The sequence below is a fragment of the Chrysoperla carnea genome, chromosome 1 (genome assembly GCF_905475395.1).
Source record: "Chrysoperla carnea chromosome 1, inChrCarn1.1, whole genome shotgun sequence".
In the NCBI taxonomy this organism is placed as follows: Eukaryota; Metazoa; Arthropoda; class Insecta; order Neuroptera; family Chrysopidae; genus Chrysoperla; species Chrysoperla carnea.
Genome location: NC_058337.1, coordinates 11,413,368 through 11,440,611, shown reverse-complemented (window position 1 = coordinate 11,440,611; position 27,244 = coordinate 11,413,368). Strand labels below are relative to the sequence as shown.

The following is a 27,244-nucleotide window of genomic DNA, read 5'->3' as shown; positions in this document are numbered from 1 at the left end:
AATGAATTATTGTAATGTGAGGATCGTAAAATTTAAAAATTATTTGTTTCAAATTTTGCACTAACTTTCCAGTATAGCATCTTTTTTCTTTAAAAATTCTCTTATCACTTTTTTCGCTAAAATCAATACTGTAGCAAAAAACGGCGGCCTTCTCTCAAAGGGTAGCATTAAGCCTTTCCTTATCTTTGACCACCCTAACCGTAACCAAAAAATGGGACTCTCCCAAAAATGCGATTTAAAAATCTAGGATGATTGTACTAATCCTGAACAGCTAAAATAAAATTAGCCATGGGATAAAAAACTATAACACTTAATTCAATTTTAGTAATTATTATTGTTCTGATTATTTGAAGTTAATTACCAAGTATAAAAAAAATTAATTTTACTAAAAAACTAAAACTTACAAATTATAATATTTAAAAACAAAAAAAAAACTTTTTTTTAACTTTACTATTTGAAATAACACCGTTTGTATTTAAATATGAAAATAAGTATATTAAAAAATAAACAATTGTTGCGTTCACACATTAAATTTACAAAAACAAAATATTTGCACATAAAAAATCAATTAAATGGGATCAACAAACACCCACTCGTGACTCGACAGTTATTAAATCAACTATTTTACTTTTACTACACAAATTGATGAAAAATTCACTCACAAATCCTATTTTTTGACGTCAATCGTTCTACAAGAAACAATATGTAAAATACAAGAATCATTGAATTTTGTTTAAATACTTTCAGAAAAAAATATAAACTACTATCCAAAAAATAAAAATTATGTTACAAAATAAAAATTATAAAAAAAGAACTTGAATTCTCTCTACAAAATTTGGATTTTTTTAAATGTTTTTTTTTTTTTTTACTTGTAGGTATATTTCACACATGTTTTAGAAATAAATTATTATTTTTTTTTTGAAAATAAATCACAATTGATAATACTTTTACATTCATTCCAGGCCCAAACATTTGAAAAATGCCTAAATTACCACATTTTTGTTATAAATATAGATTAGATAATATGTGCTGTTTGCTGCTGTTTGTTGGAAAAATAAAGCACCATCTCACTAAAATTACAATTATTTTTTTTGGAATTTTTTGCTCTTTTTTGAAATATGCATGTATGAAAAATCTAAGGGGGAAAAAACTATGTGTATACATATTTTTTCGATGAATGATACTGAAGCTGGTTTAATGACGTCTGCGATCACCAAAGAAATTCCCCGACGAATCTGGTGAAGAATTTAAAAACAATTCAATATATCGATGTTGCATATGTCCTTTATCTTTGCTCATGGCTTGTACAGCATCATCATGACATTCAAATTCAACATCCGCTTCACCAGAAGGCCGACCACTATTATCCATAATTAGTATTATATTCACAGGATTTAATGGCTTGAAAAACTGTAAAAAAAAAACCTAATTTAAAAAAAAACTACACATTTCAATTTTATGTTTATTTAAGGTTGGCAGAATCAGCATCTTATCTTGATGAGAAATTATCCCATGCATATATACTTCAGACTACAGGGAATTTTAAATTTGCATTAAATTACAGGAGTTATTTTTTATTTAAATGGCTTCAGTATCACGTACTAAATGTAAATGCACAAAATCCTTACAAAAAATAGGCGGGGAAAGTGCCTCCATTTTAAGGAAAACCGTTTTGGGCTATATCTCCATAACCGTGCACTTTAGACCAAAAATGGTAATAGTCTTTATTGAAGATAATTAAATTTCCTGTCTTTTCTGTAAAATATTTTTTTATATCACTAACCCTTTTACGATTTATACGACTATGACGGTTTACTCATTGATTATTTGTCCGATATCTTTTCTAATATTTGTTTAAACAATAAAATGATAATAACTATTAAATATGTACATTTTCTAAAACTTTTGCTTGAAACTTTTCTTTCTAAAATTAATATTGTTGAAGATATTACGCATTCAATAATGTATTAGAACTACAGATAATTGAGAATTTTTTCTTGCACTAACTTACAATAGTTATTTTTTTCTACAAATAGGGTTTATTATCACGTACTGAATGTAAATGCACAGAATCCTTACAAATTTCGAGGAGGAAAGTTCCGCCATTTGGAGAAAAACCGTTAATCGATTTTACACTTGTTCCCAAATAATTTAAAACCATATATGGCAACTTTCAAATATAACTGACTTAATTTTACAAATATCATTTTTAATACGACTTTCTCGGATAAAATATTTAAATAAAAACAAGTGATGACTTGAAATAATGAGTTAATTGTTGAAATACCATGTATAGACAGTGTTGAATACGCATTCGTTTGTTTTTTACGTGATGTAAGTAAAGAAAGATATCCACTCTTCTTACACACAAATACAATACGTATATACATTATATATATTATATGTTACTAATCTTATTTGCACCTTCACGGTACACAGTGATGTTTACAAAAAAAAATGTTACAAATAAAAGTTGTTATAAGGAATTTTTTTATAAGGAATATTTTTTACATTTGAACTTATGTTCTATCTAACGGTTTACAAGTTGGGTCCAACGTACACAAGACTCAATTGATCTATGTTGCTCATTTACGAACTCGACTTCACTTTTTACGTCCTTAGCATGCTATAAAACTTTCAGCTCGATATCTATTTTCGTTTTTGAGTTATCGTGCTGACAGACGGACAACCGGAACCTATATCAAAATTTTGTTCATAGCATCAATATTTTTAAGCGTTACAAACTTGGGACTAAACTTAGATATATTTCATATATGCATGAAACGGTGGTATAAATACGTTTTTTAAAATAATCAAATAAAATATATAAAAAATGTTTTGAGGAATTAATTTCCAGTGAGCTGGAAATTGTTTTAATACCTTTATTTGGTCCTAAAAATGCTTAAGTCGAGTTAGATACACTAGTGTAATTACGATTTTTTTCGCACAAATTTTATATATTATTAACAGGTGAAAATGTTAGTTTGGGGTGTAAGTAACATAGTAAAAATCAATTAAACTCGAAACCCATGAATTGTAAAATGGAGGCTGAAACCGTTTTTTTGCAATTTAGGGCCAAAAATAACCTCCTAGCGATAATCGCGAAAAACTGTTTTTCGTTTTTATTTTTTTTCTCGCGAAAAAAAATTGATTTTTCCAACTAGATGAAATTGTTTCTTTTTTATTACTGAATAAGCATGCATTTTGAAAATTGGTTAAAAATAATTAATTTTTGAATGACGGATTTTCATATAAAACTTTATCCAACTTTTTACCACCAAAGATTTTTCCAAAAATCTTTCTTTAGTGTTCATCTAAAGTGTCAAGTAAACCCTAGGAGTTTAAGGCAGATTTGTTAGTCTTATTTTCTTACGTTACGTTTCTAGCTTAAAACGTGTCCAGAGCGGTGAAAAGGGGTTAGAAAATTTGATATTGTCGAAACTAACGATTATTGTGTGGTTTCGATCAAATATTTGATTTGACATTTTGCACTATTTTTAACAATTTTTGTGTTTTGATTTTTTCCCCACCTTACCGTTTTTGGTGCCGAATAATAGGGTATTCCACTATTTTTGAAAAAGTACTTCAAAATGTTGATTTTGCTAATAAAAAGCCACCAAAAATTTATTTCGGAAAAATACACACGCTTGCTTGCCAAAAACTTAAATTTTAAACTGTCAAAAATGCGGGCATCCAATTTGATGACGTCATATGGGTATCACTATACGAAATAACACAAATAAGTGTGACAGATTTATTCATAGACATCTGATTATAATAAATATAAATACTTGTTATCTATGTATATATTATACCCAGCTGTCTACACTGAACTAACTGATATGCCTCATACCGCTATGACATCACAGCAGGGCCCTGCGTTTTAGGTCACGTGATATACAGTTTAAAAATTACTATTTTTAATTTTAATATTTTAAAAGAAAAATGTGCTTTTATGACTTGAAATCAGAATATTTAAGTATATTTTTACATAAATTTTAACTTTTTTTCAAATTTCATGATTTATTTTTGACTAACGATAATACCCTATTAATACCTGAAGCGATGACAGGAATGAACCCGTTTTTGCCAAAGTATCATATGAAGTTACCCAACATTCCGGTTTTGAGTTGTGGCAACTGAAAGTGCCAAAAATTAACAGATAGATATTTTGAGAATGTTGGGTAGCCTCACCTGTAACTCTGGGTAGCCTGAAATAAATTCATTCCTGCCATCGTTTCAGGCATAAATAATAATGCGATAGCATATGATAGAGCACCTCTTGAAATTCAATGAAAATCGGGAACTTTGAAATATCTCGAAAATAGTTGGCGAGATTTGTGCACCTTGAGACATTTGTTCAGAATGACAAGAAGAATTCCCAAATTCTGGCAACATTTGACCGAGAGCTATTTGGCATATACAGTGGTTCGGGATCCTTTAATTCTAATATTCGTTTTATGGAACAAAATCACGTTTTACATGATACTTCACTTAAACCGGCCAATAATTTAAAAGTTCTAGTAAAAATTGCAATACTTACATCTGCTACATCACTTTCAGTTGCACGGAAAGGTAAGCCACGCATATGCACACAATGTATGCCACCTGACATACGATCCATACCACGGCGATCGCCATTCCAATTACGATTAGGACCATCACCACCACTCATTAGAGGTCTTAGACCTCCTAGTGGACCACCACGTCCATTGCGACCACCATATCCACCAGGACCCCCTGCCCCCCACATATTGTCTATTAATTTTGACTGCATACTCATTGGTCCTTTTTTATAAATATTTTGTATTATTACTACACTCTACTATTCATGCATAAATACATATTTTCTATTTAACCCTCCGTTTACCAACTAAATTAAATTATTCGAGTACATTTAGCAACGAATAGTTAAAGAATTCAATTTAGCACTATATTATTTCCAGGCTATTTAATAGAACAAGGTCGATTAATATTACACCTAGATTTCGAAATAAGTTTTTTGTGAATATCTCGTTTCTTCTGCCTTCAATCGTATTAACATTTATTATAAAAGTTGTAAAGAATAAAATTTTCTACAAATTTTGTCTGAAACTTCTTTTTGTATGTTGAATCGTTTTTGAAATAGAGGGCGCAGAAGATCATGCGCTCAGCTAGCAGTATTTAATGAATAATTAGCATTAGTATTTAATACGCTCAGCTACTAGTATTTAATGAATAAATAAGGAAAAAAACCGCATAATAGTCTGGGATTCACGATTGACCCTGTCTATTATACGATTTTTTCACTTAATTATCGATTAAATACTGCACAAATAATTATTTAATACCATATATTTATAAATATTGACCTTGCATTAAGATACGTATACCTCAGTGCTCCATCTTCTGCGCCCTCTATTTCAAAAACGATCCAACGTATAAAAAAGGCTTTCAGGCAAAATATTCTCAGCTATACGTACCTTAGCCCAAGGTCAATATGTATAAATATAAGGTATTAAAAAATTATTTAAGTAGTAATTATAATAGTAGTATGAATAATTAACGAAAAAAATCGCATAATAGATCGAGATTCACGATTAACCCTGTCTATCTATTATACGGTTTTTTCACTTAATTATCGATTAAATACTATTCAAATAATTATTTATTGATTGATTTTTCAGCTTGTTACTAACCACTTGTATAAACTAGTACACTAGTATTCCGAGTTCTTACGCTGTTCATTTTATAAAACCTATCTCACGATATCAATTTTATTAGAATCGAACGAAGTTGTCGAGATGCATAACGAAATTATAATTATTAAATTTTAAGCTAAATGAACTCAAGTTTATAAAAACAGAGAATTAAATTAATATTACTAGCGCATAAAGCTCTGAAAAAGGCAACATTTTGATGGAATTACGTAAGTTTTAATTTTAGTCCACATGTAAAGCAAAGTCTATGCTAGTTGTATAGGGAATGATTATTCTCCAGCTCTTGGATTTATCTTTTTTCAAATCTTAAACACGTTTCAATAATCCTTTTTTGAAAAATAATGTATTTCCTGACAATTTTTTTATGACGTGAAAAAGAAAATCAGTATAGCCATTAAAATAACGTTGGCCATTGCGAAGCTCTTTGCGCAAGTATTTTAAAAATAAAAATCATTTTGTATTACCTTTAAAATGTCTACCATTTCTTGGTCCACCATTATTTTGGAATCGATTCATACCACCAAAACGATCACCACGATCGTATGGCGTGGGTCTCATACCGAATCCCATTCCACCGCTACCACGTCTATTTGGTCCTCCACCACCACCTGGACCACCGCACATCAAATTGCACGCATTTTGTACTTCTGTTAAATTACTGCGGAATATCTCTATATACCTATATCATGGTAAAGCGTACAGCAAACCATTTGAACAAAAATATTCTTTTAATAATTATTTTTTAATTTAAAAAACTTTAATAATTAAAAAATAATAATTTTAAATTAATTTTCTAATGCACACAAAACGCACTAAAATTTATTAAAAATCTTATTGACATCGTATTTGGGAGTCAGTTTGTTTTAGTCATCATATGAATCCTGGCTCTTTTGGAAATGAATACTAAAATTTATTTCAAAAAATAATTCCTATTGTGTGCAGCAAAAACAAATTGATTGGATGTTTTCTAAGAAAAAAAACCCAAACAATTGTGAGCGACGATAAAATCATTGAAGATTTATTTACTTATTGATTTAGATATTGTTTCAAATTACTGAACGATTTTATTAAAACATAAAAATCATATTTCAGGCTCTGGAGATCTAACAAATCCTATATAAAACAGATTCTGATCAACTCATTTCTGTTTGGGGAAAAATTAAAAAGTAATACCCAATATTTTCAAGACCCAAATAAATTGCCATTATATTTTTTTACATTGGTTTTTTGCAGGAACGTTTCATTACTTTTAATCATATAAAAAATTTGGTCGATTTGCATTGCACAAAACATCCATTTAAAAAAATTTTAAAAATATAGTTAACGCTATCTTTTTCAAGGTCGTCTAATACGGTTCAATGAAAAAGTAAGAGAAGACAGTATAAGATAAGGGCCCTTTTCAGTTAACATGTCAACAAAAAGAATGGAGAATTTGTAATTTGATACCTGAGAACTAACGGAAAAAAAATTAACTGTTTATTAAAAATTTATGATAAAATGGCCTTTATTTTAATATTTAATTGACAGTCAAGTTTATAGATTGGATGGAAATAGCTCACTTATCGACGCCGATGCTGAAATTTCATACAATTTAGCCGATAACAATCACCATGGAATATAAAGGTTTCAACTTTTTTATGTCAGCAGTGTTTTAAACTTGATTTCAGGTATATAGATTGGCTTGGCACATTCTAGTCGTAAATCAACTTAAAAGCTAACAGGTAACATCAAATATTCGATAAAGTGACAACAAATTGGACTCCCATATTGCCGTTTCCTTCAAGCCATAAAATAAAGTTTGAACACTAATAGAATATATTATTTATCGAGTTTCCAGCATATGTCAACTTAAAAAAGGCACTCTAGTAATCTCTCAACATGCAACCATTTCTTAAAACCTTGTATCAAATAGTATTAAACGACCTTTAAATGATTTCAAATTCATCCTGTCAATTCGTGTTCAGTATGAGAAATTAATTTATATCCTCAATGATTTTATAATCTTCTAGACAAAATATAGAGAGACAGACTTGATTCCAAAAAATTTTAGAAAAGAAAATTTGAGCGCTTTTTAAAAATTTCTATTATTGTCTTGTCTGTTTTAAAAATTAGAACTTAATATTAAAAATTAATTATATTGTAGTAAAATAAAAAAAAGAGATTTGAGAGCAGACCCACCCGCCCTTGAAATCATCATCAGAGGCCCCACCTGTGTCCTATTTTTTCGCGATGTTTTCGCAAAGCATTCTCTGCCACGTCTCTGTTTACAAACTGTACGTAAGCCTCCCCAGTACTCCTCCCCGAGTAGTCTGTCTGTAGGGTAATCCCGTTTGGCATTATCTCCAACCCTACCCAAAAACCCAACAATAATAGATAGCAAATAACAAATATTGTTTATTATTAAAAATAATATTAAAAATAAATTATTATTAAAATAAAACAAATTGAATAAAAAATATCCACTTGTTAGAATTATCCATCAATTCTCGAATTATTTTTGATATACAGTAGAATTCCGATTCAAAGAATCAAATACGAATCGAATCGAATCAAATGATACGATTTTGGATCTCAATGGAAAGTTCTGAAATTTTGTTTAATTCTAATGCCGGTTTTCAACTAAACGGACAAACTAAAACAAAATTCAAACAATCACTTTTCGCATCCTTTTTGAAGACTGACGTGTTTTGCGACAGTTGAAGCTATATTTGAGTATTATTATTATCCAACTGTCATAAAACACGCAAGTCTTCAAAAAATTTGCGAAAAATTGTTTTTTTTTAGTTTATTATTTATTATTTTTTTTAAGTTTGAGTTCGAGACTAAAAAATGAAAGTGGAGTACTTAAAACAGTGTTTTACACACTTACAGAGCAAAAGTAAAGAATGTCTCTCGAAGCGAAGCCGAGAGTGACAAACATGAAATCTAAGAAATAAATATCGATTTTTGCCCCAGTTTCCTAGGTCAATTTTTTGTATTTTATAAATACGTATTTCGACTAGCAAGTAGTCATCATCAGTATGAATTAGCTAATCATAATTACTCTTATTATGTATGTTACTCATTGCTAATTTCGTGACGGACTGCTGGTGATGGGCTTCTTTACTTGCTTCCATGGTATGGGAAGACGAAAGTAACTACTTCCGAGAGAGCAAAGTAAAGAATGTCTCAGATCTTGTGTTTGTCACCCTGAGACATTCTTTACTTGCTCCTGACGGAGACGGAAACCGGCAACTTCGTTTAGCACAGCGGGACGAAAGTTCACACTCCGTTCGGAGAGAATAAAAAAAAATTTTTCTAACCTCCGTGCAGAAAGTGTCAACTTTCTGCCTAATGTGCAAAACGAAGTTGCCACTTTCAGATTTTATGTTTCTTGTCTATATACTACTAGTCCATTGAAATGTTACATTGGCTGAACATTTTTTAAAGGACGCGATTTTATTTGTGAGGCATGTAGGGGAGGGGGGTCAATACAACCTTAACCCCAAGTCGGTGGGGTTGGCGCCCTTGCCCCCCACCCGCCATCTTGAAAAAAAGGGAGTCACTTTTTTGCTCATAACTTTTTAAATTTTAAGTTTATCGCAAAAAGTCACGTAGACAAAATAGCCACGACGATTTGCTACAAATTATGTCTTTACAAATTTTTTGAAAAAGCAATAGTTTACGAGATACAGCAAAAAATATGTTTCCACTTTTTTTTTTCAAGAAGGCGGGCGGGGGACAAGGACGCCAACCCCGGGGAAAAGGTTGTATTGACCCCCTACATGTCCCACAAATAAAATCGCGTCCTCTAGAAAATGTTCAGTTTGACCCTAAAATTGTAACATTTCAATGGATTATACATTTTCTAAAAAATTCTGTTTCCCGACGGACAATGGTTGAATCACCAACAAGCAGGAATAAATATAAATCCCAATTTCTAAGGAATCCAAGGGTTAGTTCAAATATATTTTTTTAACTCTTTCGAAAGAAAAATTAAGATTACTTAATGTAATGTATGGATTTGAATAAAACCTTTAAATGTTTGTTACGTTTTTCACACAAAAAGTTAGGGGTTTACAAAATATTGCATTGCGTAATAAAAATGATTGAAATCTTTGATTCAATTATCGGAACTCGACTATATTACGTTTGTAACAATTACAACAAATGATTAGAAAAATATTTTTATTTACAAAGTGGCAATTTTTCCTTCTATAATAAATATTCTAAATAGTATTTATAATCTGACGTTACGTTATGATTTATATATCACAATGATGTTAGATTATTAAAATTTAAAAAATTTTAATAAATAATATTTAACCTTTTATACACAAGATCAATTATTTTGCATTATCATAAATTGTTTGAACATTTTTTTAAATCAAAATTCATATAATTATAGACCGGCATTTAAATGAATCGAGCTTCGAATCTGCAACGCCACTCTCGTATCTTTTTTTGGGATTAGTTTTCTAGCATTTCAAACCAAAAAAATTTCTATTCCGCTAATTTACCATTACTATTTATTTTCACTTCAATAAACCGCTATATTATTTTTCGAAGTAAACTTAAATGAAAATTATCGGATCAGGTCAGCGAGAATTATTACTTAGAACAATACCAACAATTAACGTGAGTGGAGTCAGTATTATACCATTCAAAAATGAGCTTTTATAAGCAATTGTAATAAAGATATTCGTATATTTTATTTAAAAATTTTAACACACAATTTTTGATTATGTAAATAACTTTTTAATTGGGTAGACGCATTTTTACTGAAAAAAAATCTTTTCTAGGTCGAGTAAAATAACTTAAGTTTTCGAGGCTCAAAACTACAGACTTTGAAATAGAATTTTAGCTCTTATGGAACTAAAATGTAAGGAAGTTTTGTTTCGTTAATAGAATAATATCAATTGCTATTACTGCAAATTCGACTTTTAATAAAATATTAAAAGTATTGGGGAAATTAATTTACCTTGCGACAACTTTTGCATTAAAACAGAAATACTATAACATAGTTCAGTCATTATATACATTTGGATATGCATATGAACCTAACAAGCTAAATTTTTTATATTACGTAGAGGTGGTATAGGAAAACTTAACTTTGAATTGTCGACCACAATTTCCTTGTGGAATTCCGCCACCTTGAAAAATTATTAAATTCAGTTTTTCCATAATAACTTGGTTCTTCGTAGGGATACGAAAAATTTTTTACAATTTTTTTGTTGTTGTTTTCACGATCTACAAGGACTTAAGCCTTTACATTTTTGACCTACGGTCCATCGTTATTGAGATAACGATCGAAAAAACTTCAAATTCGTTTTTTTTATTTTTTCAGTTATCTCGAGTCTTTTGAAGTTAGCTTACGTGTTTGAAAATTTGATGAGACCTTCGCGGACATGCGGACAATTCGACATTGAGAAATTGGACATGTGGCTCTCAAGTTGTAATGCTTTTCACGAGGATAATCGATATCTTTAGTCATTTTCAAAACGATCAATTTTATATATATTTTTCGTTAATTATCCAATTATGTATAAAAAATTCTAGATGTTTTAATTATAAATTTTTAATTTCATAACCTTTTTTTTCCAAATTATTAATGAAATATTTAAAACTGAGAGCAAAGATTAATTTTGACAAAGCACTATTGCTTCATCACATTCGATGATGTAACTACATGAATGTGCCTAAATTTTACACAATAATTATGTATTTTATTTCCTAATTTGCTAAAATTTACGATGGCCTATAATTTATAAAGTAGGATACACTGGTAATTTTTTTGGGAGAGTTCTGAATTTTATAATTTAATTTTTTTAATCTTTGGTATCGTTAATAGCCAAGCTGTTAAAAACGACCTTAAAAAAATTCAATTTTATCAACTACTTAACAATTTTCAAGTTTTTTTTTATCAATGCATATACCCAATTATCTCTTGTGTTCGTGCAAAATAAAATACAAAACCTAATAAAAATTCGAAAGTATTTTTATATCGGTTAAAAAGTTTTAACACATTTTGGATAAAATAAATATTAAAAAAAAAAAAAATTCACAACAAACGTGTGTTACTTTTTCGTTAATAAAAAAAAATCATAGTCTTATGAAGAAATTTATCAAAAGTAAAATTATTAAAATAACTTTCATCTTCGCCCGTGAGAAAAGAAGTAATTTTTTCACACACTATGCATGGGAAAAATAGTTTAATACCGCCCTAGTGTGATTACGAATTCATTCTCGCACTAGGGCGGTAATGATTTGAGTTACTATAGTACTATAGTCAATTTTTTAATTTTCTATTTTTCTCAATAAGCCGTGACGAATTTTAAATAATTGTTTATTTTCACATTTTAGAGGCATAGAGAAGAAGTTTAGTTCAATATACGTGTGATAATGCATTGTGCAAATTTCGCGTATGTTAATAACGCTAGTTAACCCACTAGTATCGTAAATAACTATTATACCCTTTCAAAATATCAATTTATTTTTAAGCCTTCTTTACCTTCTCGCGAAGTAGCACGATGTCGGATAAGGAACGAGAATGTGAAGGAAATACTTATAGATGTCTCGCCTTGCCAAACTTCGTTAAAAACGATTTTACGAACTCAAGTCAAAGGCAATACGGGGAACCCACACGAATACAGGCGAGTTTTATCTTCACATTCTCAAGATTATTTGTGTAGTTCAAAAATTGAGTTTTAGCGCACAGAGAGCTACCGCTGCAGCTACATATACACATTTTGAATAATTTTTCGATTTTATTTTATTTTATTCGGGAGTTTACGAAACATCAAAATTTTAGATTATTGAAAACTTTTCTTACAAACATCTATTAAAGAAATTAAATTTGCACTTTAGCGACCCTTCTTAAAAATTATCCTAGAACATCAGAAAAAAAATCAAATCATTGCATTTTTTACGTAGATTACGAATTCATTATCGGAGCTGGTGAAAAATTAACAGTTTTTCTTTCAATCACAAATTTTCATTGTTAATAAAAGTTACTTTTCGTACCTAGCATTGAATAAATGAAACTTCATTATGTTTCAATTTTTTAAATTATTAGCGATCAAATATTCTGTTGAACTCTTTGTACCATTTCTTAAAAACAGTCCCGCTTGTATGTGTTAATAGCTTACAGAATTGAAAAAATTATTCGAACGCATTAATTATCGTTACAATGGCAGTAGTCTCGGTATTAATTTTAATTTTGAAAATTTCATAAAACTATGATGCTTTAAAAAAATTTCATATTCGCTATTTAACTATTGAATTGTTTGAAAATAGCAAAGGAAAAGGGATTAAAATACATACAATAATTCATCTACTTACTAAACTTGATTACAATAGCGAATAGAAATTTTTTTACACAAAATTAAAAACACTAAATCAAAAAAATCAAAGGCTAAGAGAATAAAGCAAAAAAAGATAAATTTAGTTGAACACAAAATTTAATAAAATAAAATTTATGACAATTACCACTGAAAAATTGTGCAATTTCTTCTTTTGAACATCCAAATGGTAAACCTCTTAATCGTACACAACCGTCTTCATTGCTACCATTTAAACCACGTCGTTTTAACACCCATTCCATTTCCGCTCGATTCACTTTGAATACTAGATTCAAAAATATTTGCGTTAAAACTTTAATGTCAAATAATTATTTAAATTATGATTTATTGACAATTTGTAAACATGATTAGATTACTTGATCTTTATCAAAATGGTAATATTTTTAATTGGTTTTAGATGGCTTAGAAAATTCTCTAATTATTCGAAAAATTTCATCAAGTAAGCTGGCATTCATAATCATATAGCACAACAGTGCGTTAGCGTAGAATAAGTAAAATGGAAAATTGAAAGGGTAATGTATGATGATGATGATGATGTATATGTGAAATGTCAATGTTTTTGTTGTGACTATATATACAGGACATAAAATAGCCCTTTTTCACACCCTTATATCTCAGAAACTACTTGAGCTATAATGTTGCGCTTTTCAACTTAAGTAGATATATACCCTGGGACGCCGTAAATCAAAGCTCACGTTCACGGCTCTCATCGTTTCCGAGCAATAACGCGTCAAAAAACGGCCACGCCCCGAAATTTTGTTACTGACTGACATAAATTCACAGCAAAACTGAGAAATGGTAGAAAGATGCGGTTTTCATTAAAATAAATTAGAGAAAAATCATACCCCAGAAAAAATACCAAATATCAAAATTTTTAACGGGAAATGGGAAATTTCGCTAATTAAAAGTGCATTTTTTCCCTATTTAAAAATACATGGTAAAATATGAACCAATCAGAAGGCTAGTTTTTTTTCCTATACAATTTGTATGGTAAAACTTAAATACGCTTAAAAATTTGTTATTTATATAATTTTAATTAAATATTGATTAAATTTGAATAAATATTAAATAAATATTCAAAAATTAATTGTGTATTTCAATATTTCCAACTTAAAATATTATAAAAATTAAATAAAATATATCTTATTACTAAGACCCTATGAAATTCAAAGTACCATGTAGAAAACATATTAAAATTATTATGTTACATTAATTAGGAAAATTTTAATTTGCTTTTATAGCGAAAACTGTAAGAGATAGAACAAAAGTTTAAATGCAAAAAATGTTCCTTGCATAAAATTAAACAATTCTGTATGAAAAATTTTGTTGTAAAGGTAATTGTTTTCCCGTGAAAAGCAAATAAAGTAAAAAATTAAATTGCAATTTTCGGAAAAACGGTAAGAGATAGAACAAAAGTTTAAATGTAAAAAATGTTCCTTACATAAAAATAAACAACTTTTGTTTGAAACATTTTTTCGAAAAAACAATCATTTTCCCTCGAGAAAGTAAATAACCAGTCCTGTTTTTTTCGTTAATGCAAAATCCAACTATTTTTGTCCTTAAATTTAAAAAAAGTATAAATATAATTTTACAAGAAGTTTTAAACCATTTTGCTTAAATGGCTTGTAGTGTTTACTACTAATTGTTGCAATGACAACGAATTTTATTTTCTTAAAAACAATGGTATTGTTATGTTCAACAATAAATAATCTTGCAACCCAATTTTGAAGCCGACACCCTCAATCGATTACGTTGAAATTTTGTAAGCACGCTGACTTTGAATGACATTGAATTTTTATGGTTGACTTGATCAAATTTTCTCTTCGCTTCCGCCATATTTTGTTAAATGGGGGGGGGGATGTTATTACTCAATTTTAAAGCAGATATCTTCAACCGATTGAGTTGAAATTTTGTATACACGTTTAGATTTGATAACAAAACATGGTAAGGTTAGTGGCGTTATTATTTTTCCATCACTTCCACTATAATTGATTTATCTATAAATGATTCAGCTATACCGATTCTAAGGGACTTCTAAATTATAGAAAGATGCGATTTTGGACATTCGACAGAGACTTGCTTGAATTGAGGGTCAACCTATGCGCAGTACTATTACATGTAATCCTCGTGTGCGCACAAGCAATTTTTAAGGCCTACATGTGCGCAGTAACAAAATATAAATTTAGCGTATGCGCAGTTGCAAGATTCAGGATAAATGCATGCGCACAACTATAATTATTGATTAATCTGTGGGCACTTCCCGGATATAATACCCAAATATGCGCACTAACAAAATATAAAGTCCCTGTATGTGCAGTTGTAATATTCAGGATCAACCCATGCGCAGTATTATTACATGTAATCCACATGTGCGCACATGCAATATATAAGGCCTACATATGCGCAGTAGCAAAATATTAACCAAGCTAATGCGCAGTTCTAAGATTCAGGTAAAATGCATGCGCAGAACTATCATTTGTGATTAATTTATGCGCATTTTCAATATTTAAGGACCAAATATGCCCATTTACAAAATATAGGGTTCCCGTTTGCGCAGTTGTAATATTTAGAATCAACCCATGCGCAGTACTACATCATGTAATCCACATGCGTGTACTAGCAATATATAAGGCCTATATACGCGCAGTAACAAAATATAAATTCAGCGTATGCGTAGTTGTAAGATTCAGGATAAATGCATACGCACAACTATAATTATTGATTAATCTGTGCGCACTTGCCGGATATAATACTCAAATATGCGCACTAACAATATATAAAGTCCCTGTATGCGCAGTTGTAATATTCAGGATCAACCCATGCGCAGTACTATTACATGTAATCCACATGTGCGCACTAGCAATATATAAGGCCAACATATGCGCAGTAGCAAAATATTAATGAAACTAATGCGCAGTTCTAAGATTCAGGTAAAATGCATGCGCAGAACTATAATTTGAGATTAATTTATGCGCATTTTCAATATTTAAGGACCAAATATGCCCATTAACAAAATATAAGGTCCCTGTTTGCGCAGTTGTAATATTTAGAATCAACCCATGTGCAGTAATATTTCATGTAATCCACATGCGTGCACTAGCAATGTATTAGGCCTACATACGCGCAGTAACAAAATATAAATTCAGCGTATGCGTAGTTGTAAGATTTAGGATAAATGCATGGGCCGAACTATAATTTGTGATTAATCTGTACGTACTTCCAATATATAAGACCCAAATATGCACACTTACAAAATTTAAGGTCAATGTGTGCGCAGTTGTTGTATTCCAGATTATCCCATGCGCAGAACAATTATATGGGATCAAAGTGTGCGCAATACCAATATATAAGACCCAAATATGCGCACTTACAAAATATAAGGCCCCTGTATGAGCCGTTGTAATATTCAGGATCAATCCATGTGCAGAACTATTTTATGAAATCAAGCTGTGCGTATTACCCATAAATAAGGCCTAAATATTTGCAGTTACATAATATCTGTCTGTCCATATGCACATCTGTCTGCCAACACGATAACTCAAAAACGAAAAGAGATATTAAGATGAAATTTTTATAGCGTACTCAGGACGTAAAAAGTGAGGTCAAGTTCGTAAATGATCATTATACGTCAACTGATTTCTGGGTCTGTGGAACCCATCTTGTAAACTGTTAGAGATATAACAAAAATTTTAATGTAAAAAATATTCCTTATAAAGAAATAACCAACTTTTGCATAAAACATTTTTTCGAAAACATGACTGTTTACCCATGCGGACGCAAATTAGGCGTAAATTATATAGAATGCATTATATAATAATCAATATCAGTTATATGAAAAGGAAATTTTCATTATAATATTTATAAATAACACTATTTTGATGACATCTTGTTCGGCATATTTCTTGACGTACGAGGCTCAGTATTCAACAGTAATTCAATGTATGCATAATGGTGAGTTAAAATTGTTACAAACACTTTCAACTTAAATACTATTGCCTGGCAAAAAGAAGTGATATCCCACCAAAAACATAAATGTGTAAAAAGGCGTAGATGAATTCCAATAAACTCAATTACGTCAGCCCAAAAAAGTTGTGAAATCCCGTAGAGAAAAAAATTATTCGAAAAAAAATTATAAAAATGGCATAAATTTATTGAGTAACTTTTCCGTAAAGAAACATTAAAGTATTACATTAGCAACTTTTCGGTGACTTCATACCTACACGCACCTGTATAGGAGAACAAAAGATAATCGTTAACCCCCTACTATCTCCCTCCTCCCCTCTAATGTTATGACGTTATAATTTTTTCACAACTTTTATTAAACATCAAAATTTAAATTTAAACAATCAAAGTATTCTTTAGATTAAAGTCAAGCACCTACTTAACAAAGGCCTAATTTTTTTACTAAAGTACGAAAATTGTTGGTTTAAATTTCTTGTGTAAGTTTCTCCTTAGTACGTATTTATTTAATATTTTACTTCGCAAGTTTTCGGAATACAAAAAACGAATCTAAAAATAAAAAACTTGCGAAGTAAAATATTAAATAAATACGTACTAAGGAGAAACTTACACAAGAAATTTAAACCAACAATTTTCGTACTTTAGTAAAAAAATTAGGCCTTTGTTAAGTAGGTGCTTGACTTTAATCTAAAGAATACTTTGATTGTTTAAATTTAAATTTTGATGTTTAATAAAAGTTGTGAAAAAATTATAACGTCATAACATTAGAGGGGAGGAGGGAGATAGTAGGGGGTTAACGATTATCTTTTGTTCTCCTATACAGGTGCGTGTAGGTATGAAGTCACCGAAAAGTTGCTAATGTAATACTTTAATGTTTCTTTACGGAAAAGTTACTCAATAAATTTATGCCATTTTTATAATTTTTTTTCGAATAATTTTTTTCTCTACGGGATTTCACAACTTTTTTGGGCTGACGTAATTGAGTTTATTGGAATTCATCTACGCCTTTTTACACATTTATGTTTTTGGTGGGATAATAATTTATTTAAAACAATCATTACTGATCGTTGTTACGTCACAGAAAACGTCATAATAGAAATTACGAAATAATAAAACTTATAATTTAGTGTAGGCGCTGAGTGGGTTTCGTATGCATTCACAAGTCCCACTGAACAAAAAGTGATTTTCGGCGTATTTTAACCCGCTGAATTCGAATTTTCAACTTGCTTATCGCTCAGAGTGGGTGTAATTTGTTAAAAAAAATTAATTGTTTATACGACCATAGCTCCGAACCTATTGAAAATTTAATAAACAATTTAATATCATTCTACATGAAAAAACAAATATTTCTTTTTTTTTTTTAATCTTGATACGACCAATAGAACCGGAGATATGGTGAGATACGCTTGGTTTGAAATGCCCGTAGATTGGCCAATAAATATTATATTTGTACTTTAAGGTACTCATTTTAAAGGTATGATACGTTTTATGCAATAGCAACGAAGCTAGAACGATTGTAACTTTGTATTAAATTTTATCATTTTTCCGGCCCGCTATTTGTTTACAAATCGAAATCGAGCCTTTAGCGAAAGAAAACCCCACATTATTATATATGAGAAAATTGCAAATTTGTTCTAGTTTCACAATCTTTTTTTATTTTTTCAAATATCTCTATTAAAACTTGAGTTGTAAAACTAACTATATGTCAGAACTTGGGAAAATTAAATGAAAATTAAGAGTCAATTTTTCGATAAATACCATAGTTTTTGAAATATTGATGCCTAAAAATTTAAAGAAAATCACTAATATATGCACTAATAGAAGAAATAACACAAATGTATACAATTTGATTATTTTAGCCTTTTAACAACTCAACGCAAACTTGAACAGTCCAAATCTATAAAATTAACACCGTGAGGGGATACAAAAATTTATCTGCTTATAAAGGGCATTAATGAGAACGCATGTACACGACTTAATGATTTTCCTAAGAAGACGATATTTTTTTGTCCTTCCCGAGGAGCATCCTTAAAGAACATTGATCTATACTAAATCTTAAATGTTTGTCCCGTAAAGTTTTTCTTTTTATAAAAAAAAACATTGTTCATTTTTCATAGTTCTAATTTTTAAAAATTTTCTTGTATCGTTATGTAATAAGCCTTAACGTAGAATAGATATACAGTAGAATCTCGATAAGTTAAACCTCGGTAACATAAAAACCTTAGTTACTTCAAAAAATACTACGTTCCCTTCCCATCAGAGCCCAAAACCTCTATAGCTTAAAATACGCAACCTCTATAACTTAAATCAATAATTTCTGTTAGGCCCTCAGTAACTAAAAGAAATGTTTCCACAACCTCTATAACATAAAATTGTGTGAATTAGTCATTTTGAAAGAGTATCGAAACAAATGGTTTCGATATTTATTGCTTGCACGTTTTTACTTGTTAACGTAAACAATAACATTACCTATTGTTTGCTTTATCTAAATTCTTCAAAGCTTTGCGGTGGTTAGCTTTGTGACAACGACTTACTTGCATCATAAGTTTTTTGATTGTTGTTCTGGAAACATCGCTTTACTTACTGTGTGATAAAACTGTCTTAAAATGAGTACAAAAAGAAAACTAACAACCCTCAACCTACGCTGATAAATTAAAAGCTATAGAAGCAGTGAAAAATGGATTGAAAAGGAAAGAAGTTGCGGCTCAATTTGGAATACATGAGAGTACATTGTCTCTCATCATTAAAAAAGAAGCTGAAATCTTGAAGAAACAAGAATCAGGAGGAAATCTTCAATGTAAAAGACAAAAAAATGCCGAATTCCCTAATTTAGAACATCCCATCCTTCTGATGCATTCAATAACATAGACCCTTGATAACTAAAAACCTCTATAACTTAAAATATTTTTTGTTTCCCTTGGACTTTAACTTATCGAGATTCTACTGTATTTTTATACTCAGTCTATCGTTCAAAAATATTGCTCGTATTTAAACCTGTAGTATTTTTGGGAGGGTGCAAGTTGAAATACAAGTAATTTTTTTGATAACTGGTCAATAATTCATAACATAAAAAAAAGTTCATACCTTCAATATAACGATTTCCAATATGTTCACGATCTTTTTTACAAGCACGTTCTACATCTTCTTCACTTTCCAACTCCACATAAGCTTCACCACTGGGTCGACCTTCACGTGACTGTGTCATATGAATACCCTGCTTTCCTTCATGGACTGTACAGTCACCTAATATCAAAAATAATTTTAATTAAAGAATTTTCGAAAATGTTGCATTTTAACACTGCAGCAGTCGGAAAATATTTAATTTGGCGATATAACAGCAACTAATAAATTTGTCTGCGGTTATGCGAGTAAAAAGTTAATAACAAAAACAAAGATTATTTTGCCCGAATAAAATGTTGAGTTGAGTGTAAACGATACATAGAATCAACAATATTTGCGAAGGACAAATAACCCAGAAAAATAAACGTTTTCTTTCTGCTTAAGAAATCCAAGTGAAATTTTTTCACCGAGATTATCTTTATTTGGATGCAAGAACTGATATTATAAAATTTATTTATGAGTTAATTTTACATAAAAAAGGTTCATTACAAAATTTCCGAAGAAGCAATAAACTCATGGAGACAATAAAAATTTAAACAAAGAAAGGGAGTATAATAAAAACTTGGTTTTAATGTGATAAATACCTGGATATTAATTTTCAGCAATTTTTATGTCTTTTAGGAGACATTATCCCCTAAATATGTACAATTCAAAAAACTAAAGGGTGAAGTTTGATTCAAAAATCAAAAAAGGTCATTTAAAAAAAAAAAAAATATGAAAAACAGTTGTGAATCCATTTTTCCAGATCATCGATAAAATTTAGCCCAACTTACTCAAGTAATTGTAAGGAAAAGAAATAAATTAGAAGTGAAGAACCTCTAAAACTGATAAATTCTATTTCAAGTTCAATACTCTAAAATAATCAATAAAATTAATATTTAACGTATTTCTTATCAAAACTGATTCAATGAACTCGGCTATAATTTTTTTCAATCCAAAATTATAAAAATTCATTATCTACATTCGGTAAATAAAAAATGTATTTAGATATATGTCACTCAACAGCAATTAAACCTGATAGTCACTTCGAACAGAATTTTTAACAAACTTAACTATTTTAAATCAATCACTTACGGAAAAAATTTAAAATTTCATCGACTGTAGCTGACCATGGAAGTCCTCGCAGTTTAACAATAAAGCCGTCATCTCCACCTTCTGATGATGACATGTTTTCTGATTTAACCTGAAAGTTACAAACAAATTAATAACTTTTACATACACAATCTTTATGTTAAACAAATACTTTTCGTTCAATTAAACAACTTACAACCATTTTTTTAATACAAATTAAGTTGATCGCATCAGTTGTCTTGACAATGTACGAAATTGTCTGCTCAGTTATTTACAAAAAAAAAGTAAATAATTGAGAAACAGCATATCAATATCATTTAAAACTAAATTATCTTTTTTTTTTGAAAAAATTACATTAACTTAATCAAAGTTCACTTGGACATTTTTAATGAAAGGTTTCATCTTTTTATTATACGATGTAAATAATCCTTTAATCTTAAATTTGTATTGTTCACAATTATTTTCGAAAAAAACAATATTTGTAAAAAAAAATTGACCTTTTAAACTATTTATCAAACAAACAAAAAATAATCAAAAAAAACTTACCATTCGATAACTAAAAATATTATTCGGCTTGAATATTTGGTGTATATCAATCACATTCACTGACAATGGGACACTCTGACTCACAGTACGTACATTGCCGGTGTCGCTCGCGCTGCTTGGTGTTGTAAGACGCGTCGCCAGTGCATCCAACTTCGAAAACATATTTATTTTTGCACAGGGAAATAATTCAAATCACAAATACTCAAGAAAAAATTATTTGAAAAAATGTCACAATAATTAAAAATTTGTTATTTGCTTTTTTTGTTTTATAAATTATAGTTCCATTTTATTTCTCTTCGTTTGTTCTTCAAGAGTAAAACCGTTAAATTGAATTTAGATAGGTTAATTCAAAATAATTCCCATATACAAACGTATATTATTTTACATATACAAAATTTGATTTAAAACGAGTTGAAATTGTTACATTTTGGAAATAACCAAAAGTGCTTGATTTGCAAACAAATTGCTAATAATAATGCCTACTATTATCAATAATACATTCTCTATTTAATAATTTTTGGCGAGTAGCCGAAAGAAATGGAGCTATATTGGTATTGTATACTGATGATGACATTTTGAAAAAATTTCTTCAAATATTCATCGATCCTACCTAATAGATGTCAAAAATGACCATCGTTAAAACTTATATATATATACCTTTGAAAATATACTAACTGGAATGGCAACAAAGTGAGAATCATCTCTCAAAGAACATTGAGAAGAATAATAAATGCGAGAACATGATTATTAATGCGCATGCCTTAATATCCTGGTGCGGATTTACAACATAATAAGTGCCCATAGAGATAATACAGTTAGAGAACGCCAGGGGTCTGTTAGTATCTAAGTGGATGCGATATGTGAATCGAGGGAGAAGACTGTCAGTGAGTTCCCCTGTGTCTTTGTCATAATCATATGTACATATATACTTGTTATATGTATAAGTATGAGTATATGTATTTGACAAGGACATAGGGGAACTCACTGACAGTCTTCTCTCTCGTTTCGCATATCGCATCCACTTACAGGCTAACGTTCTCTATCAGTCATATTCAAAGAGGTTATATAATATAGAGGCTTAAAAGCATAGGAAAAGCAATAAGTGAATTATTGACCGTTAAAAAAGAGCCCGAAAAAAGGGATCTTCTTTCCTCTGTCTCGCAGCCTAAAAAAGCGCGAATATTAATATTTTGAATTACTTTACTAACTTGTGATACATGCCTACGATAAAATATTCCTAGCAAATAAAACAATATCTATAACCATTTTTTAGAACTTTAACAAATTATTTCAACAAACAGTAACTATTGAAGCAGATGATTTCTGCCAAAACGATCATACGCATTGAATACCATGCTCTTGTATTGTGTTCCTCTGTCAGCTGTTTGAATATTGTATCGTTTATCTTCTCTGTGTACATACTTGGTGCCTTTGCTTGGCCTATCTAGTACTAAATGGTCTAAGGTACATACTTATGTATATCTATACATTTATGTGTCTGTACCTTTGAAAATTCACTACTGGAATTGTCAACAGAGTGAGAACCACTCTCAAAGTAGATTGACAAGGATAATAAATGCCGAGGTATGGTCATAATACGCATGTCTTAATATACAACATAATATCCTGGCGCGTATTTAAAAAAAGATTATACCACTTTTAAATAAAGTTAAAACAGTATATTTAGTACAAATTACCATTTTACCATTTAAAAAATTTTTTATCATAGAATGAACGCAAAATTATCTAACAATATTACTCGTTTGAACGTTAAAACAAAATAAAATTTTATTTATTTATTTTAAGCACATGTGAATGTGAAATATAAACACATCATTGAAGCAGCTGATTCCGGTCATACGATCATGCGCATTGAATACAAAATGGCCTCCAAAATGGTGTTTTCTCTGTCAGCTGTTTGAATCTCTAACGGTTTAAAGATGAGACCTACGGACCCAAGACCCAATTAAACTATGTTGCTCATTTAAGATCTTAGCCTCACTTTTTACGTCCTGAGCACGTTACAAAAATTTCAGTTTGATATGTCGGAAATGAACTTAATTAGGTGATTTTATGAACACCTATACTAAAATTTTTTGATAGCCTCAATATTTTTAAGTGTTACAAACTTGGGACTAAACTTAGTATGTCTTGATATATAATGGACCTTTCAGCAATCCGTGACATCAAATTGTGTGTACAACGTAAAAGTATTTAGTGTGAGAGAAGGTTTTTAAAAATGCATTTCTTGCATTAAAATGAGACGCCATCACGTTTGGGAGCGGGGGAAAGTTTGCGGAGGGGTAGGGCCGAGGTCATAGTTGCACTAAGGGTCCCCGCAGACTGCAGACTTTTTATCGGACGATAGTTTAGTCGGGTTGGGCTGAAAGTGCGCACACCGAGCCAACTAAACAGTTTGGTTGGTGAACAGGGCGCACACTAGTCCAACAGCCGGCCGACTATTCTCGAACTAGTTTGTAACTGAGTGTTGAAGCGGTCGCACAATGAAAATATTGTCCAGAAAAATTATTGCTCTCGTCATACTCCGGAGGAGGAAAATCAAGAAGAGATTCCGAGAATATTGGGTGCATCCCATTCTCAGTGATAGATTAGTTAGTGGAAAATTTTAAACTATGCATTCCAAATTACTTGATTACCCGAAAAAAATTTCCGCCTATTATTGAATGAGCATTACCAGCTTCAATGAACCTTTCAAGCTAATTGCACCAGCAATAGCGAAGGAGGATACATATTAAGACTTTCTATACCTGTGGAAGAGCCAAATCACAGAGCGAACTGAGCTATCGGCCGACTAAACAATCGTCATGTATGCGCGATCGTGTATGCCCCAATACTGATTAAACAGTCGGCCGATAGTTGGCCGACACATAAGTTTGAATGTAATTGGGTACCACATCAAACTTTTTTATCGGCCGATAAAAATCGCTGTAGTGTGCGCATATGCATTCCTCTCCATACTGATTAAGAAGCCGACCAAACTATCGGCCGATAAAAAGTCTGCAGTCTGCGGGGGCCCTAAACTGTTGATATTGATGTGCGATCAACCTAATTAACATGGAAATGATGGTAAAAAATAGTTATAGGGCCAAAACCTTTATTTTTCGCCTATTTTTTTACATTTCAAGAAACTTTCACCTACGAAATTTTAGCAAATTTAATATTCTACAACTATAGATAACAAAATGGGTTAAGTAACGAAATATAAGAAAAAAAATGAAAGTAGTCCAAAAATTTTTTTTGATCATCTTAGAAAAACAAAAAAATTATTTATTCGAACTTTGAAGTTATTTATTAAACAATTGTTTAAAATATAAAATTACACATTCTAGAAAATTACAAATACAGGAAAAAGGCTTAAGATAGTTTTAAACTAGGTATTTCATTAAACTTGAATTTAATTATAGTTAAAATAATAGGATAGGGAAATTTATGTCTAAAATTTATATCACAAATTACTTCCGTGTGCGTAACCTTCTTGGCGGTGGTGATTTACTATCCTTTGTTGGAGATGCTGTACGTTTGCGTTTGTTTTTTAATGGAGTTGATTTTCGTGCCTTTGGTTTTGCGTATTTTTCAGTTAACATATCAAAAAAATTGTGCATTTTCTTTGCACGCTGTTGTTGATTTTGTCTTATTATTATAGCCAAATCTTTTTCATCATCACCTATTAAATTAAAAAGAGATATAATTGCATAACTAATTGTTTAAACACCATGTATATATTGAAATCTATTGGTACTATGAAAAAAAATTTTTTTTTGGTATAATCAGAGTATATACAAATAAGTTGTACATAAAGTATAGTAACGGTAAAAAAACTCGGAAAAAACACGTTTGTTTTGCAAAAAAAAAAACACATTTAATATATAGAGCTTTATCACTGAAGTTTATTATTGATTATGTCTTAAAAAACAGGGCAATAAGGAACTAAGTCGTTCACGGGTGTTTATTGCAGTAATCTTTCAATGGGTTATTAAAGAACAAAAAACCGCGCAGTGATATTAAATAAGAAGGTGAAAATTGAAGATAGGAATGAAAAAGCACCCCTTTTGGTTTTTTCCAAATACCTCGTACACTAAGCAAAATTTCAGAAATTTGAGAAATTTTATATGAAACTTTTTGTAGAGAATCAAATTTTCCATTGAATCTGGTATTGCTTCAGTCAAAAGAAAGTAGATTAAACCTTTGAAATGATAGGGAAAAATTTGACCGAGATATAGCTACTTCAACGTGGTTTCATCTCTCGTTCGCATTTTATTGTAAAAATTATAGTTTTACTCAACGAAAAAAAGTATTTTTTGTTTACTATTTAGGAATATATGACGAAAACGTTTTTTCCTCTTTGTTTTACCTGTTTTGGCATGCAAAATTTATTTATATTTAAAAAAAAAATGCTAATTTGATGGAAAATTTGAGTTGCTACAAAAAGTTTTATATAAAATTTCTCGAATATTTTCTGACTTTAAACTACCACTACTTTGCTCTATGAAAAATTAAAATAAATCTATCCCACGGGAACCATACATTTTACCGAGATAAAAAGTAGCCTATGTGCTATTCCAGACTATAATCTATCTCTGTGCCAAATTGCATCCAAATCCGTTCGGTAATTTTGGCGTGAAAGAGTAACAAACATCCGTCCATCCATTCAAACATATCATATATTACCTGTAAATCCATCTTCTTTTTCTAATTTAGCAGCTTCTTCAATTCGGCGAGCTTCCTCAGCTTCCTTCTCCCATTTGCGACGTCTTTTCAATTTTTTAGCTTCTGGTTCTTGAGTAAAACTTTTATATTCTTGTACTTCACCATCGTCAATCATTTTCCGTACTAATTCGTGTAAACGGGGTTCATCATCACAATTCGTAAAAGGAACTGTTTCTAGTATATAGTCCATATTCCCTTTACTATCAACATATGCACGCTTTAAATCTTTTAACTCTATTTCAGATCCTTTATAAGTTTTTTCGTAATTATTAATATCTTCAATTGTAATTTCTTTAAACAACATTCGCCAGTATGCGGTCCAATCGCGCATTGCCGTTTCATCAGCATCATCATCGAATTGACCACTTTCATCGTAAATTTTACGTTTCTCTTTATCGCCCAGAACAGAATGAATACGACCTAGTACTTTGAATTTTTCAGTAGCTTCTGCTTTATTAGATTCTTCAACACGGTCTGGATGAACTAATAACGATAATTTATGGTATGCTTTTTTTACTGAAAAAGAAAAAAATGGACTTTTGTAAAATGGTTTTTAAACAGGCTGTTGCTTCAATAAATATAAATGAAAATTTACCTTCTTTTTCGGACGCATTTTTATCAATTTTTAAAATTTCATAGAAATCACGCGATTCAAAGAACTTTTCGCACAAATCCAAGAAACTAGACATTTTGTTTGTAAAATAAATGTAATGTCTGTAGAATATAAATGGCAATTCAATAAAAGAACTCCGCGCCAATCGTTATGTCAAAAAGTTTTGA

At 30.2% G+C, this 27,244-nt stretch overlaps 2 protein-coding genes across 3 annotated transcripts; both read right to left on the bottom strand.

The window, feature by feature from the left end:
• Positions 1-897: 897 nt before the first annotated feature.
• On the bottom strand, positions 898-21,913 carry LOC123305263 (heterogeneous nuclear ribonucleoprotein F-like). 2 transcript variants are annotated; one of them, XM_044886928.1, is made up of 8 exons: positions 21,737-21,913; positions 21,194-21,302; positions 20,084-20,242; positions 13,167-13,304; positions 7,909-8,047; positions 6,164-6,378; positions 4,544-4,788; positions 898-1,410 (listed from the first exon to the last, which is right to left on the bottom strand). In XM_044886928.1, exons 1-8 carry the CDS (start codon positions 21,896-21,898, stop codon positions 1,195-1,197), a joined length of 1,383 nt encoding a protein of 460 aa, XP_044742863.1. In that variant the 5' UTR covers positions 21,899-21,913; the 3' UTR covers positions 898-1,194. The 2 variants fall into 2 exon arrangements, with proteins under 2 accessions (XP_044742863.1, XP_044742864.1); XM_044886929.1 differs by having other exon boundaries at positions 4,544-4,740.
• A 3,169-nt stretch (positions 21,914-25,082) lies between these two features.
• Positions 25,083-27,217, bottom strand: LOC123296861 (dnaJ homolog subfamily C member 9). The gene is made up of 3 exons (XM_044878542.1): positions 27,060-27,217; positions 26,426-26,980; positions 25,083-25,421 (listed from the first exon to the last, which is right to left on the bottom strand). The coding sequence occupies exons 1-3, from the start codon at positions 27,151-27,153 to the stop codon at positions 25,210-25,212; spliced, it is 861 nt and encodes a 286-aa protein (XP_044734477.1). The 5' UTR covers positions 27,154-27,217; the 3' UTR covers positions 25,083-25,209.
• Between the last annotated feature and the right edge of the window lie 27 nt (positions 27,218-27,244).

Excerpts from the sequence above, each read along its gene's own strand:
- LOC123305263 (XM_044886928.1), bottom strand. The coding sequence starts at position 21,898 with ATGTTTTCGAAGTTGGATGCACTGGCGACGCGTCTTACAACACCAAGC. Across the intron at positions 20,243-21,193 it reads TGAAATTTTAAATTTTTTCC|GTGACTGTACAGTCCATGAA; the intron begins GTAAGTGATTGA and ends TTTTGATATTAG. Across the intron at positions 6,379-7,908 it reads CGCGAAAAAATAGGACACAG|GTATATAGAGATATTCCGCA; the intron begins GTGGGGCCTCTG and ends ACCATGATATAG.
- LOC123296861 (XM_044878542.1), bottom strand. The coding sequence starts at position 27,153 with ATGTCTAGTTTCTTGGATTTGTGCGAAAAGTTCTTTGAATCGCGTGAT. Across the intron at positions 26,981-27,059 it reads AAATGCGTCCGAAAAAGAAG|TAAAAAAAGCATACCATAAA; the intron begins GTAAATTTTCAT and ends TTTCTTTTTCAG. Across the intron at positions 25,422-26,425 it reads AAAAGAAGATGGATTTACAG|GTGATGATGAAAAAGATTTG; the intron begins GTAATATATGAT and ends TTAATTTAATAG.